This window comes from Mus caroli, unplaced genomic scaffold (genome assembly GCF_978045245.1).
Source record: "Mus caroli unplaced genomic scaffold, Mus_caroli_1 scaffold_3, whole genome shotgun sequence".
Classification (NCBI taxonomy): Eukaryota; Metazoa; Chordata; class Mammalia; order Rodentia; family Muridae; genus Mus; species Mus caroli.
The window spans coordinates 145,800,995-145,815,313 of record NW_028227258.1 but is presented as its reverse complement, the minus strand read 5'-3'; the positions used below and the strand labels follow the sequence as shown (position 1 = coordinate 145,815,313).

Here is a 14,319-nt window from a genome sequence, read left to right as displayed (position 1 = left end):
ATACTTGGTAGAAATTTTAGTATTTTAAAATTGGGACAGAAACACAATCTTCATTTTATTTCTATACTTTCTGCCTAAAAATGCTGTAATTTATAATATTTTAAAGTTTCTCAGCCATAGTCTGACATGGTGTCAGAGTTTATAATCCTAGCATTTAGGCAGAAGTGGGGATTGTGAGATTGAGGCCAGTCTCCTGTAGAGGGAATTTGAGTCCAGCTGGGCAGCAAGACTTAACTATAGGGTGTCGGTACTCATTGGTAAATATTTCTGCTTATAACATTAATTTGAAATTTTAATGTTATATAGAACAGGCACATGTCTTTTTCATTCACTTAACACTGCTTTCAGTCTTTTAGTTAACCTTTTTTCTTCTCCCTTTAAGAGAACATTTCACTACTGATTATGGTCTTCTGTTTTGCAGAATAACAGCTATCCACCAATGTCAGATCCATATATGCCTAGTTACTATGCTCCGTCCATTGGATTTCCATATTCTCTTGGGGAAGCAGCATGGTCCACGGCTGGAGATCAGCCTATGCCATATCTGACAACCTATGGACAAATGAGTAATGGCGAACATCATTATATACCAGATGGTGTTTTTAGTCAACCAGGGGCATTAGGAAATACCCCTCCATTTCTTGGTCAACATGGATTTAACTTTTTTCCTGGTAATGCTGATTTCTCTACATGGGGAACAAGTGGATCTCAGGGACAATCAACACAAAATTCTGCTTATAGTAGCAGTTACGGCTATCCACCTAGTTCTCTTGGGAGAGCTATTACTGATGGACAGGCCGGATTTGGCAATGATACTTTGAGTAAGGTGCCTGGCATTAGTAGTATTGAGCAAGGCATGACTGGACTGAAAATTGGTGGTGACCTGACAGCTGCGGTGACAAAAACTGTAGGTACAGCCTTGAGCAGCAGTGGTATGACTAGCATTGCAACCAATAATGTGCCCCCTGTTAGCAGTGCAGCACCTAAACCAACTTCTTGGGCTGCTATTGCCAGAAAGCCTGCAAAACCTCAGCCGAAACTTAAACCCAAGGGCAATGTGGGAATTGGGGGTTCTGCTGTGCCACCACCTCCTATAAAACACAACATGAATATTGGAACTTGGGATGAAAAGGGGTCAGTGGTAAAGGCTCCACCAACCCAACCAGTTCTGCCTCCTCAAACTATAATCCAGCAGCCTCAGCCATTAATTCAACCACCACCATTGGTGCAAAGCCAACTGCCTCAACAGCAGCCTCAGCCACCACAACCACAGCAGCAACAAGGACCTCAGCCACAGGCCCAGCCTCACCAAGTGCAGTCTCAACAGCCACAGTTGCAGAATCGTTGGGTAGCTCCTCGGAATAGGGGAACCGGCTTCAACCAGAACAATGGAACAGGCAGCGAAAACTTTGGTTTAGGTGTTGTACCTGTTAGTGCTTCACCTTCTAGTGTAGAGGTGCATCCAGTGCTGGAAAAACTAAAGGCCATAAACAATTATAATCCCAAAGACTTTGATTGGAACCTGAAGAATGGACGTGTGTTTATAATTAAGAGCTATTCTGAGGATGATATACACCGTTCCATCAAGTACTCTATCTGGTGTAGTACTGAGCATGGTAATAAGCGTTTGGATGCAGCTTACCGTTCCCTGAATGGGAAAGGCCCACTCTATTTGCTCTTCAGTGTGAATGGCAGTGGACATTTTTGTGGAGTGGCTGAAATGAAGTCTGTTGTAGACTATAATGCTTATGCTGGTGTCTGGTCTCAGGATAAGTGGAAGGGCAAATTTGAAGTTAAATGGATCTTTGTCAAAGATGTTCCCAATAACCAATTACGACATATTCGCTTAGAAAATAATGACAACAAACCAGTAACCAATTCAAGGGACACTCAAGAAGTACCCCTAGAAAAAGCAAAGCAAGTGCTTAAAATAATCGCTACTTTCAAGCATACCACCTCAATCTTTGATGACTTTGCACATTATGAAAAGCGTCAAGAGGAGGAGGAAGCCATGCGAAGGGTAAGAAAGAATCCAGTAATTTTTGTGTGAGAATCCTTCCTTATAGGTGGAGTGTGTGGAATGGTATTCCTTTAAACGTTTTACAGTCTCTGAATTTTATTCTGAAAGGAATCAACAGTTTAAGAAACAGAACTCTAATCCCCTCTCTTTAGCCTTTCGATCTTAACTGTTAGCTTGATGAAAAAAAAAAACAAAGTTTGAAGCACTATTTTCAGATGTTTGCTATTGCTTTGTTCTGTTAGAAAGGTGGTCTGAGTGTGTGCGTGTGTGTTTTACAAAACTATAGTATATAATTTATAGGACCATAGCAGGTGTAACAAAATAGAGCTAGAATTTGACATTTGGAAGGGACATTAGATTTGGTAGGGCATGGCTATTTTAGAATTAGATCTTTAGCATTGATTGTCTCATATTAAAGTGCCTTCAGTGAGACATGGAGAAACTTCCTGAATTTACATATATTTGTATACGATTGGAGTTTGGTCTCTAGATAAGGTTGGCTTGAGTTACTCTCTTCAGAACTGCAACTTCAATTTGGAGGTCTGATATAAAGAGAATGGGGAGAGTAGGAAATGAATAGTTTTTCATACTCAGTAAACACGTTTCTTTTGAAAACAGGCAAGAATAAATAACATAAACTATGGAAATATTTGTGGGAAAATTAATCTTAAGGCACATAGTTCTGTCTTCATGAAAAATGACAGTGATTCATTTCTTTTAACAAATATTGTATGACTTCTCTATATGTGCAGCAGAAGAAATTGCTTCAGTTAACATTTGAGTACTGTGATGAATTCTGTTGAGCTAAAGTAATTTCCAAACCTTAGGGCTCAGAAGAGCTGGATTATTTTAGAAACATAGCTCTTTATGTATTTAGTAATGGACTTTAGCTACATTTCTAACAGGCACCCTAGGTAGTCCTGGTGCTAGTCTTTTGCTATGCTGGACTGTCAGAAACTGCTTTGGAGTAATGCAGACTGCCATTCACACCTCAGTGGACTGCTGAAATGAATTACTAAATATAATTAAGAGTTTTCTCGTTAAATGTGGGAAGTGGGGAAAATAGGATCAGAAGTTGCCAGTGGGTCTTTTTAGCTTAGCAGTGAAATAGATTGTAATTGTTATAAGATCAGGAGAATGGTTTGAAATGTGGATGTTGTGATGTGGGGAAAGATGTGTTTTGGGGATATGTTTATTTTAAGATTTTTGAGAAAAATACAGGTAGGAACTTACTTAATTTAGATGGATGAGAGATATGAGAATCAGATTTGGGGTTTTTGTTCTTTCATAGCTGAGTGTTGAAATGAGATAAGATTTTCTAGGAGAAAAGATAGGGGCAAGAAATACTTAGAAGCTTTTTCTTTTTCTACCGTGTATCTTTTTACATCTCTTTCCTACCTATTGTGAAAATTTAGTTCTGGTTTTATTAATTTTAGTGTTTTAAAACAGTGAAAGAAACTTTAATTTTTTACATTTATATTGTTTTATCGTTTCCTACATTTATATCTGTATTTTGAATTCATTTCCCAGTGTTTTAGGAAGAATAATTTAGTAATGCATTTTCTTAAAGCCTGTCTATATTAAAAGTGAATGTATTTTTTTAGTCATCATACATGAAAAGTTTTGTTGGTTATATTAGTTTGATGTTATGTCTGTTAAGCAGAATACTAATTGTGGGTTCTCCCCTCAGGCCCAGACCATCTAGGAACAGGTTCTTGACCCTGGTAATGGTGCTAGGTATTGCTTTGCAAAAACTGGGATTGCAATTGTACTCCACTGAACCCAGCCTTTGCTTTAAATTTTTGACCCCTTTATAATAGGTAAAACTTTGATGTTCATCTTCTTGTTATTATTGGATGTTTTCGTTTACTGAGTTTTCCCCATTCCTGAAAGTAGGAGTTCTCCAGCTTGCTTTCTAGGCAACACGATTCTTGTGGAAGAATATCCTGTCTGCCATATAAAGTTTAGAATGTTAGGACCTCTTATTTCAAAATGAGAAGTTTCAAGGGAATTTGAAGTTGCGAAACAAATCTATGCCAGCCAGTATTTATGTAGGTACTATCTTGGATACATTCTTAGATTTGAACAGGTAGTTTTCATTATATTTGAGTAAAATGAAGTTTAATGAAATGACCAAGGTTGAAAAAAGAATAGGATAATTCAGGGATCAAAAGATAGTTTGACATATAAAACAGAAACCTCACATGTGGTTCATACTTTTAATCCTAGCACTCATTAAGTAGAGGCAGATGTTACCTGGGTTTGGGACCAGTCTGGTCTACATACACAGTGAGTTCTAGGACAGCTGGCACTATGTAGAGAACCTTCAAAAGCATACAATTGTATACATACATATATACATACAAACATATGTATGTACCACACGCAAAAGATTTAACAGTTTGTCTAGTAGGAAGGATTCCCATTCCTACATAATTGGAGCAGAGTAATAAAAAGTTATTGAAAAATTAAAACATGCTTATTAGATCAAAAATGTGAGCAAGCAGTTTAGTGGGAATATACCTATACTTGTGTTAGGTCTTGTTGAAGTTTTAGAAGTCCAAATTGAAGAAGTTAACCAAATGCACAGTAATGGACATGAAAATATAAGAGGTTAAAAGATGTAGTGGAAAGAGAAGTGGTGTGAATTTTTTAAGCACTAGGAAAAAAAAATCAATGGGAAGGATAATTATAGGAACCATTTCAGGATCACATGTTTTCAGATTGAATCAGCCTTCCAAATCACTATCAGGTGAGTTTAAGATAGAAAAGAACAGACATGAAAGAGAAAATCTTTAAAACTTTTGAAGCAAAAGACACTACAAAGGAAGGGTAAGCAGGGTAATAAGAAATGTCTCCTCTCCGGCTCTGGAATGAAGAGTGAAATTGGCCTCTGAGAATTTAGCCTACATAGTTCTTTTTTGGTTTTGCTGTTGTTTGTTTCTTTCTTTCTTTGCTTTTTAAAGAAAAGGTAAAAGAAGCATTTCAACGGAAAGAAAAAAGTTGAAGAAATGCTGATAAATCCTGGTAGCTATTGGTAATACTGAATAAATAGCCCCCAACTCCCCGTCCCCTGTACATACTGAGGGACTGTGAACACATTTTCAATGACAGGTTTGTTACTCAAGAGCAGGAGAGGAGTCTTGTTAAGCCTAGCAAACAAAATGATCACTTGATTGTGAAGGTCTCAGCAGAGGGAGGAATATGAGAGGACAAACTGGATAATCTTTGTTGACACACGTGTATTAGCTAATTGAGAACAGGAGAGTCTGCTCTATGCTCATTTCTTAGTATCTAAAAAAATGATGGTCACATAGGTTTTAGTAGATACTGCCAACTGTGTAAATGTTCTAAAACAGTGCACCTCAACCTTCCCAATGCTGTAACCCTTCAATACAGTTCCTCATGTTGTGCTGACTCAACTATAAAATTATTTTTCTTGCTACTATAATTATGCTACTGCTATGAATTGTAACGCAAATATCTGATAGGCAGGATATCTGTATATGTGACCCCTACCCAAGTGGTGGTGACCGCAGGTTGAGAACCACTGCCCTCAAGAATCTCTTGTGAAGTTTTAATATCTTGGAATTTTTCTTCTTTGTTGGTCTAATCTCTATTTACTAGTTGATCAGTGTTTATAATAAATGCTACTTGTTGATTTCTCCATTTGTGCAAATAGTAAGTTATAAAAGTTCAGTTCTAGCTATACATTAGGAGATATAGTGGGAAAAACATGTATATTTTTATATTTCTGAAAGTAACAGTTTATCGTTAAATTTTATGGTAATTTAAGGAACAGTGCCTTAGCCATATTATTTAAAGTCCTGAAATAGAAAGAACACTTACTTTGGTGAACATATAAAATGTAGTAGGAAATTATAGTGTCCAATTGATCAAGAATTCTAGTAGTAGCAAAGTTATAATGACAACACAGCATGAATTTAAAATGCAAATGTGAGAAAAGATTTTTCTCTGTCTTGAATTCTAGGCAAGTGTTTACTCAAGTCCAGGATCTTTATTATCTTAGCTTGCTTCTAGAAGAATTATTTGTGTGCACTGTCCCTTTGATGAAGTTCATATAGTCCTGGAAAATGAGAAGAAAATAAAGATGACTTGAGTGTATTTGTCCAATATAAATTTTAGTTTCTCTCATACTAATAGAGAATAGGCAATCCTTAGAAATTTTTTACGTAATCCTTAGAAATTTTTGTCTTAGTGTTGAATGAATCATCTGTTTTATATCCTTTGTAATTTTACTCTTATAAATCCAATTAAATACATCAGCAAACAATTTGGTATGAAATTTTAGTATTTTTTTAATTTAACCTTTATATTTTTATATGTGCTAGTATTTGGCCTTTGTGAATGCCTGTAAACATGTATACAGTTCCTGTGGAGGACAGAAGAGGGATCAAATCCCCTGGGATTGGATTTCCAGATGGTTTGAGAAACCATGTCAGTTCTTGGAATTTGAACCCAGGTCTTTTAGAAGAGCTCCTGCTCTTAACCACTGAACTGTCTTTCCAGCCCCAGGTTTTAGTCTTAATAACTGGCCTAGTTTTGTTTTTTGTTGCTGTGACAGAGTATCTTTTGATTAACATTTTGTGATATTTCTTAATCTCTCACTCTACTCTCTCTCACTCTCTTCTCTTTTTCCTTCCTTTTTTTTTTTTTTTTTCCCTTTTCTTTTTTTCCTACCTTCAGATTGTGGTGGTTGTGTTATATTCTAGTGCTCCATCCAAAGGAACTTTCGGGAAACAAATGACCTCTCCAGTTCATCAGATTAGTCATAGATCTTGGGGAAGATAATTTCCTTCCTACTTTGTTTTTACATATTATTAAACTGAACAGAATTTCAGTTAATGAGCATATTGTTTTTCTAAGCAAATTGAGGACCATATGTATTGTGGGATTTATTAGTTTTTTTTTTTAAGGTCCTTCTGACCATAAGCTCCATGCATCCAGGCTGAAGAATCAGTTTTATTGGTAGAATGTCAGTCCAGCATTCAAGAAACAATAAAACAATGCTTAGTAGTTAGTAATAGGCCTGCAGTTTCCGTATTCAGGAGGCATTCCATAAGGCAAAGGTAGGAGAGTAAAGAATTTAAGCTTGTTCTTGGCTATCTAGTGTATTGAGACCAGTCTAGCATACACAAGATCTGGTCTCAAAAAAGAAAAGAAAAACAAAAACAAAAGAAACATTAAACAAAACCGAAGCAAACAAAAGGTAGCAGTTAGGTAGACAATAGCAACATAAGGAAGCAGTGTATATCTAGATAGGATTAAAGCTTCTGCAGCTTATTTACAGAAGTGATACCCTATTTCTGTTTCCTGTTCTGTTGACTAAACGGAAGTATTTATTGGGTCTAGTCCACATTTAAGGGAGAAGTTGTACAAAATCTTTAATACATAACACTGAAAGCTGTTTCTAAAGCTACTTACCATAATTACACTTAATTTTTTTTCACAAATGAGCCATATGGTTAAATGAAATCATGTTACCTGATTTGATTTACGATTTTCCTGAACATTTTAAAAATAATTATTAGATATTAAATTTTATTTGGAACCTGAAATACATTAAAGTCTTAAAATATATGTGTGTGTATATATATATATATATATATATATATATATATATATATATATATGGATGGGGCTAAAGGTGGTTCATTGAATAAGACACTGGCTGCTCTTTCAGAGGACTCAGATTCCTAGCACCTTCATAGTGACTCATAACCATCTGCAACTCCAGTTCCAAGAAATACCCATGTATACAAACACCAATATTTGTAAAATGATTTTGTGAATAATATTTTGGTTTGAAAGTATAAAGTCAAGGTGAATTTTTTAGATTTTGGGTGATGTGGCAAGAGAGATGTTTTAAAACATAGAACAGGTGCTCAAGTATTCTACAGTAGGTGAAATTTGCAAAAAGTAGTATAGAAATTTAATGAAATTTGAAAAACGTATCCATACATTTGTAAAATCTTTATTCAGCACACATCCTTGAACAAGACACTAAGAAAGAACAAATTAAGAGCGTCTCGATGAATAGTTTAAGCATCTAAGCATAGAAGTTACATTTTGCTATATTAAAATGTAATAAAGGTGCATTAAAGTATCATTTTAGGAATATTCTAGCCATTTGTGTGTGTGTGTTTACTTTGTAAACTTGCAGTGAAGCTTATGCCAGCTACAGACCTGTTTTGTAGCCCAGACTGGCCTTGTATCCTCGATATTCTAGCTGTAGCCTCTCTAAAGGATTAAAGAACTAGGTGTGGAGTCAAACCCAACCTTAGAAAGGCTACACACAATGGCTACAATATTTCTAAAATGATATTTTAATATTCTTTCATTTTACTATTTTTCCATTTTACTAGTTTAAGTAAAACTGCCTTTTAGTGTCTATAACAATATAATTATGTGTTAATATATAACTATAGTATATAATATGTATAATAAGGTATAATAAGTATTATTTACTAGATGCTCATAGAAAAAAAAGTTCCCACCAAGTTTTACTAAGTTACTGTAATGTTCTATAATTTCTGATTGACATTGACTTTGTGGGTCCTGGAAGGAAATTTTCAGTTTACTAAGAATATTCTTAGACATTTGAACATTTGTTTGTTGGAAGTTTTTGAGAATTCTGCTAACAGACATAGTATATTCAAGTCAACTCACGTCACCTTGCATTTGAATGTTTGGTGTTCTTAAACATGTATTTGCTATATTTTGTTCATCATATAAATAAAGGTTGCCAAATGTCTTTACTTTGTAGAGATGTATAATTCATTCCTTGGTTGATACTAAACCAAACTTAATTGGTTTTAGGGTAGTACTTTTTTGTTCTTCCCCTTCCAAAGGAATATTTCCTGTCTTATTATGAGAGTGTTCTAATTTTCATTGTCTTGTTAAGTCCATTTGTATGCATGGTTTTGTAAATGTTCAGTTGTTTTAATTGCTTACTGTTGTTAGCTTATGTTTTTTATCCACTGATACTGCCAAATTTATACATTAGTTGTATGTGTGTGCCTGTGAATGCACTTGTCTGTGCATGCGGATGCTAAAAGTTGATGTCAGTTGTTTTCCTTTATTCTCTGCACTGTTTTGGGGAGAGGCTCTCTTTCTGATCCTATATAACACTCCCAACACGCCACACCACACACACACACACACACACTGTTTTGGGGAGAGGCTCTCTTTCTGATCCTATATAACACTCCCAACACACCACACCACACACACACACACACACACACACACACTGTTTTGGGGAGAGGCTCTCTTTCTGATCCTATATAACACTCCCAACACACCACACCACACACACACACACACACACACACACACTCCCAACACACCACACACCACACACACACACACACACACACGCACACACACACACACTTGCACACTCACTCACACACTCACAGATTTATTTTAAAAGTCCAGTGACCCTGGACTGTCATGAGGCTTGCATTCGGGGTTGCAGTGTGATCATATACTCTAATATCAGTTTTCTGTGCTTTTTATATTTGTTTACTGTTTTACTAAAAAAAAACATGCTACATTCTCCTATTATGAATGTTAGCTATTTCTTATAAGTTGCTTTAGTATAAAATTGCTTTTGAAAACTTGAGTGTGCCACTTACACCTTTTAAATGGCCACTTCTGTCCATAGCAATAGCTTTCATTTCTGACTGTTGACCGTTTTTTCTGACATCACTCATTTGTGTTGTGTTTCTCTTTTTTTAATTTTTCTTTGTCCTTGTATTTTGGATTTGTTTCTCATAAATATGTAATGTGAAATTTAAAGAATTCTTATAGGTTTTATTTTTCTGGATTAGTGTACGTTTATGTTGACTCATGTTATAAAAATAAATTATTTTTACATTTATTTTCTGAAATCTTTTACTCTTTTTTTCTCTTAGACTAAATGAGTTTTCTTGGTTTTCTTCTATATTTTCCTTGCTATCTCCTGTTCTGTCCCTTCAATTGAAAGTTATGCTTTATAAAGAGAGATGCATTAAGTATATAATTTGTGTATTTTAGTGATTCAATAAACGTTGACTACAGTTTAAACTGAAACATGTAATTTTTAAAATAATAAGTTATCCTAATTGTTGTAACTGATTACCTGTCATACATTTCTGTCTAATGCAGCCTTGTAGTTTACCCCTCCCTCTAACTTCTCTCCTCTCATTTCTTCTTCCTCTTCTTTCCCTAATATAGCTAACAACTCCTTGGTAGACAGTCTTAGGCCTCCTTTATTCTTGATGTGAAAAGTTATAATATATTGAATGTGAGTCATTTCAAAATTAATACTGAACTCCTAATTTAATGTATCTTTAATGTAACTTAAGTTTCCATCTTAGTCTTTAATTTGGTATACCACACATCTAAACTTCACTGGGAGGATAAAAAAAAAAAAAAGAGCATAATGTTCTCATCTTAAATCATGTAGTAAAATAAAGGTGTAAATATAAACTATCTTGAAATAGGCCTTCAGTTTTGGAGTTATTTAAGAGGTTTGTAATGATCATCTCACTGTGATATATGGAGAGAGATAATTAGTATTTGAAGAGCTATATCTAGAAATGATTTACATTATATGTACCTATAGTTAAAATCACTTCATAGTGATTATATTTTGTTATAACATTTATATTTTTCTTTCAGGAGAGAAATAGAAACAAGCAATAACCACCGTGTGGAGATGTCCTATTAAAATGACAACACTAATGATGTAGACTCTGGAAATGCCTAATAAGTCAAAGAAGATGTTATTAAAGCTTTTTGTTTTCTGCTTAAGGTGACATCTTTGAACCCTTTAACATGAAATTGATTCTTCTTGTAATGGTTTTCATCAGCGCATCTGCCCTTATTCTCTCACCAAACACACTTGAGAACTGTAACTTCATCAAGCACTTTGTGTCCTGAAGCTTTTACCAGTACCTGCTGTCTTTTGTAATTATGCATCCTAGCTAAGGCACAGAAGACTGAATGAATTGCAAGGATTCATTAACTCTTTGAATTTGTTAAGTACTAACAGTTATCCATTAGAAGTGGTTCAATGATGTAAGAGTCTCACTGCTTCAATCTTTTCATTGTTGTAGTTTTTAAATTGTCAATTTTTAGCTATTTGACAGATTAAAAGCAAAATAATCATGCCATATTTAGTCCTGGAGTTCAAGTCTGAATGTTTATGTGAGAAATTATTGTAGCAAACTTTTAATATGGCAAAGCAACCTTATGCTCTATTTTAGCCAAACAGTACATAATCTAAAATTATATATTAGAACATTTCCCTTGTCTTCAAACTATTTGATGTAACAAATATGCAGCCTGGTGGGCTTCACCAATTAATGCACATCCCCCTCCTCTCCAGTTACATGTACACTGAGAATATGCGTTGGTTTGAGGGATTGTTTTGTTTCTACCACTTAATGAATCTCAACATTTTGAGTAAATGTACCTCAGTCTAATCAGACTTTTTATGACCTTTATAACTACATTTAAAACCCTTAAATTCTATTTCTGGGTGTTTGCGAGCCTGATTGCTATCATGAAGTAAAAATTTATTACTCTAGGTATTCACTAGATAAATATAGTTCTTGTTTAGTAAGCATATACTGTTTCTCACCTCTTCTCCAGCTTTTGCAGTGTACTGGCATCCTTAAAATACTTTGAAAATATGGCCTTGATCCATGAATTAAATCAGTATCTAAGTGAATGTGTTGATGTTTTATTGATGAGATCTATATACATGGGAATACAGTATATATCTGGGTATTCTTATAGATAATCTTTTTAACATCCTATTTTTTTCATTAATTACATATCAACATTAATTTTGTATCTTGAAACAAATTGATTTTGTATAATTGAATGTGTTGTGCATCTGTATTTGATTTGACGGTATAAGGTTATGAAAATAATGTCCTGCCCCTTATATTACTGTTTTGAAAGGAGAAAGCTATGTAGAATGATATGTTAAGGGTGAAAATAGCAATACAGTAGATTTGAATGTCTTTTTGATCTGCATTAGTTCATTTATGTTTACATCATAGTTAGAGATATTTTCATTTGCTCTTGTCTTTGCTCACTTCAATTTGAAAGCCTCATGACACATATTTCTTTGAAACTTTGATTTATATAATTTTTATAAAATGTTTTAGGATGTACAAATACTGTATTTTCTTATTAAAATACAGTATTTGTAAATGACCATAGCTACTTCACAGTTACTTGTTAGTCCCAGTGTAGTTATATCAGTGTTTACTGAAGGGAACACAAAAATATTAATGGTATATTACAGAATGAAAACTTTCTTAAAGGAAAATTGCACCTATTTTACATTTTTGAGACTAAGCCATGAAATCTTGTAATATGTCTCTTAACTATTTATAATGAAAGTTGGCATTTGGGTATAGTCAGCACAGCAATGTTCTATATCCTTAAGATTGTATAAGTAGGACATTTTAAAGATGACACGTGTCATTCTGGAGCTCCTACTAGAGAAAACTGTAAAAAGGGTGACCTTGTAGGAAGGAGCTGAGTCCTCCCCCTGAGGTTCTCTTTTTCTTGGTGCTTTATTAGCAACTCTGGATATTTTTATAAAACTAGATACATTATAAACTAATTCAGTCTTGTTTAATTTACATTAGGTTTTATGTAAGAAATGTCATCAAAATACCCAATGAGCAGGCTGATTGCAGTAGACTCAGACAGGGCCAGTGAATCTCAGCTGAGAGTCTATTCGTGGTGAAGAGAACATCCCAGTGCCTTTAACCTGAATTTCTAATCTTATGTGAAATGGGTGCAGCATTCCTTTGGACAAAAGCTTCCACTTGGTAATTTTTGTGTTTTTCTCACTTTAAGTATTCCCCAAAGCACCAACTTCTCTTCCTTCTTGGTCAGTCAGTATATTGTAAGATTATTTTCCATTAAATGACATCATTACTGGTTGTCTCTAAAGTACAACCAACAGAATGTTTCTTAACTGCGGGGACCAAAAGGGAGAGACTCTGAGCTCTACAAGAGTATATATATAATAAAATGTTTGAATAATATTAAATTAAGACATTATTGGTCCTGTGATTTCTTGCTCAGTGTTTTTCCAAGTTGTCATTTGAATGATTCTTACTAAAGTTATTTTATGTGGGTATTTTATTTTTAATGGTATTATAGTTTGTATATTTAACAGTAAGGGGGAAAGTAACCAAAATTAGTATTCTTTCACTATACATATTGGTACTTGAAACTTCCTTTAAAAAAAAATCAACAAAAACTCAAACTTTTAGTGCTTAATTCCTCATTTTAACCTGTGATCTTTCTAATTGAAAAGCTGTGTTATTTTTGACTACCATGCATGTGGGGTTAAGCTGATGTTGAAACAGTTTGCAGTTAAAAAAAAAAAAAAAACTTAATCAGCTTAAGTCATTCAATCATTTCAAGTGCGTTCTGCATCCTTTAAAAGTAAGTTTGTGAGATTTTAAGAGAATTGTGTTTTCATTAAATTTTGTGTATTTTTTGTTATGCCATGTAAATTCCCTTTTTCCTATGATTAAAGGAAGGGTATGATGAAATGATTAGCTCATTTACATTTCACGTGTAGCAGTTACATGAGAATTTAAATTTTGTCGTGTTTGGGTTTGTTCATTCCTGTGAATGATGGTACAGTAGGTGAGATTTTTTTTTGTTATGGTACCGAACTCATCTTTTGGTCCTCTTTAATCTTTGAGGGTTTCAATAAAAATTGTTCACTCTAATTGGTGTTCTTTCCTTTTTAGCTATCTTTATAAATATATGCTGCCTGCTAGAAAATAACTTACTTACCTATTTTCCTGATTGACAAATGCATGTAAGTTCCTCATTTTAGTCAGCAATTTAAATGAAGTGAATTAAAGGCAGGGAGGATAGGATCCCTTTGTCTAATCAGCCTGTTTACTTATATGTTCTTAATACTTGAGATAGAGAAGGCTTTTTTATTTTTATTTTATTATTATTTTTTAATGTAGTAAGAGGAAGTAGTGGTTCCAGATGTCTAAGAACCTATCTTTTGGCTCCAAGGAATGCTTTTTCTAACAGATTTTACATTGTCTTTTAGAATGAATGGAATTAAATGTTAGGGTCATGGTAATTCTGGATAGTATGTTGATTATTAACTTAGTTCTCTGTAAAGCATTGGTATAGATGAGAAAACTAAAAATTTAGTTTTGTGTTCTCAAACTAGCTGTGTGTATATAAAAATTACCCCTGTGTCAGATGCCCCTAGTAGCTGCAGTGTA

At 34.2% G+C, this 14,319-nt stretch overlaps 1 protein-coding gene across 8 annotated transcripts in view; it reads left to right on the top strand.

Annotated features, from left to right (window-relative positions):
• The window catches only part of Ythdf3 (YTH N6-methyladenosine RNA binding protein F3), a 29,747-nt gene extending 15,947 nt beyond the window's left edge, over nucleotides 1-13,800 (top strand). For 7 of the 8 annotated variants that reach the window (XM_085836013.1, XM_021157368.3, XM_085836016.1 and 4 more), the window contains 2 exons: nucleotides 422-2,020; nucleotides 10,709-13,800. In XM_085836013.1, coding sequence (XP_085692139.1) covers nucleotides 422-2,020; nucleotides 10,709-10,732 — 1,623 coding nt within the window. In that variant the 3' untranslated portion in view covers nucleotides 10,733-13,800. Of the gene's footprint in view, nucleotides 1-421; nucleotides 3,487-10,708 lie in introns of those variants that run through there. The other variant, XM_085836017.1, reaches the window with a different exon arrangement.
• The last annotated feature ends 519 nt before the right edge of the window (nucleotides 13,801-14,319 follow it).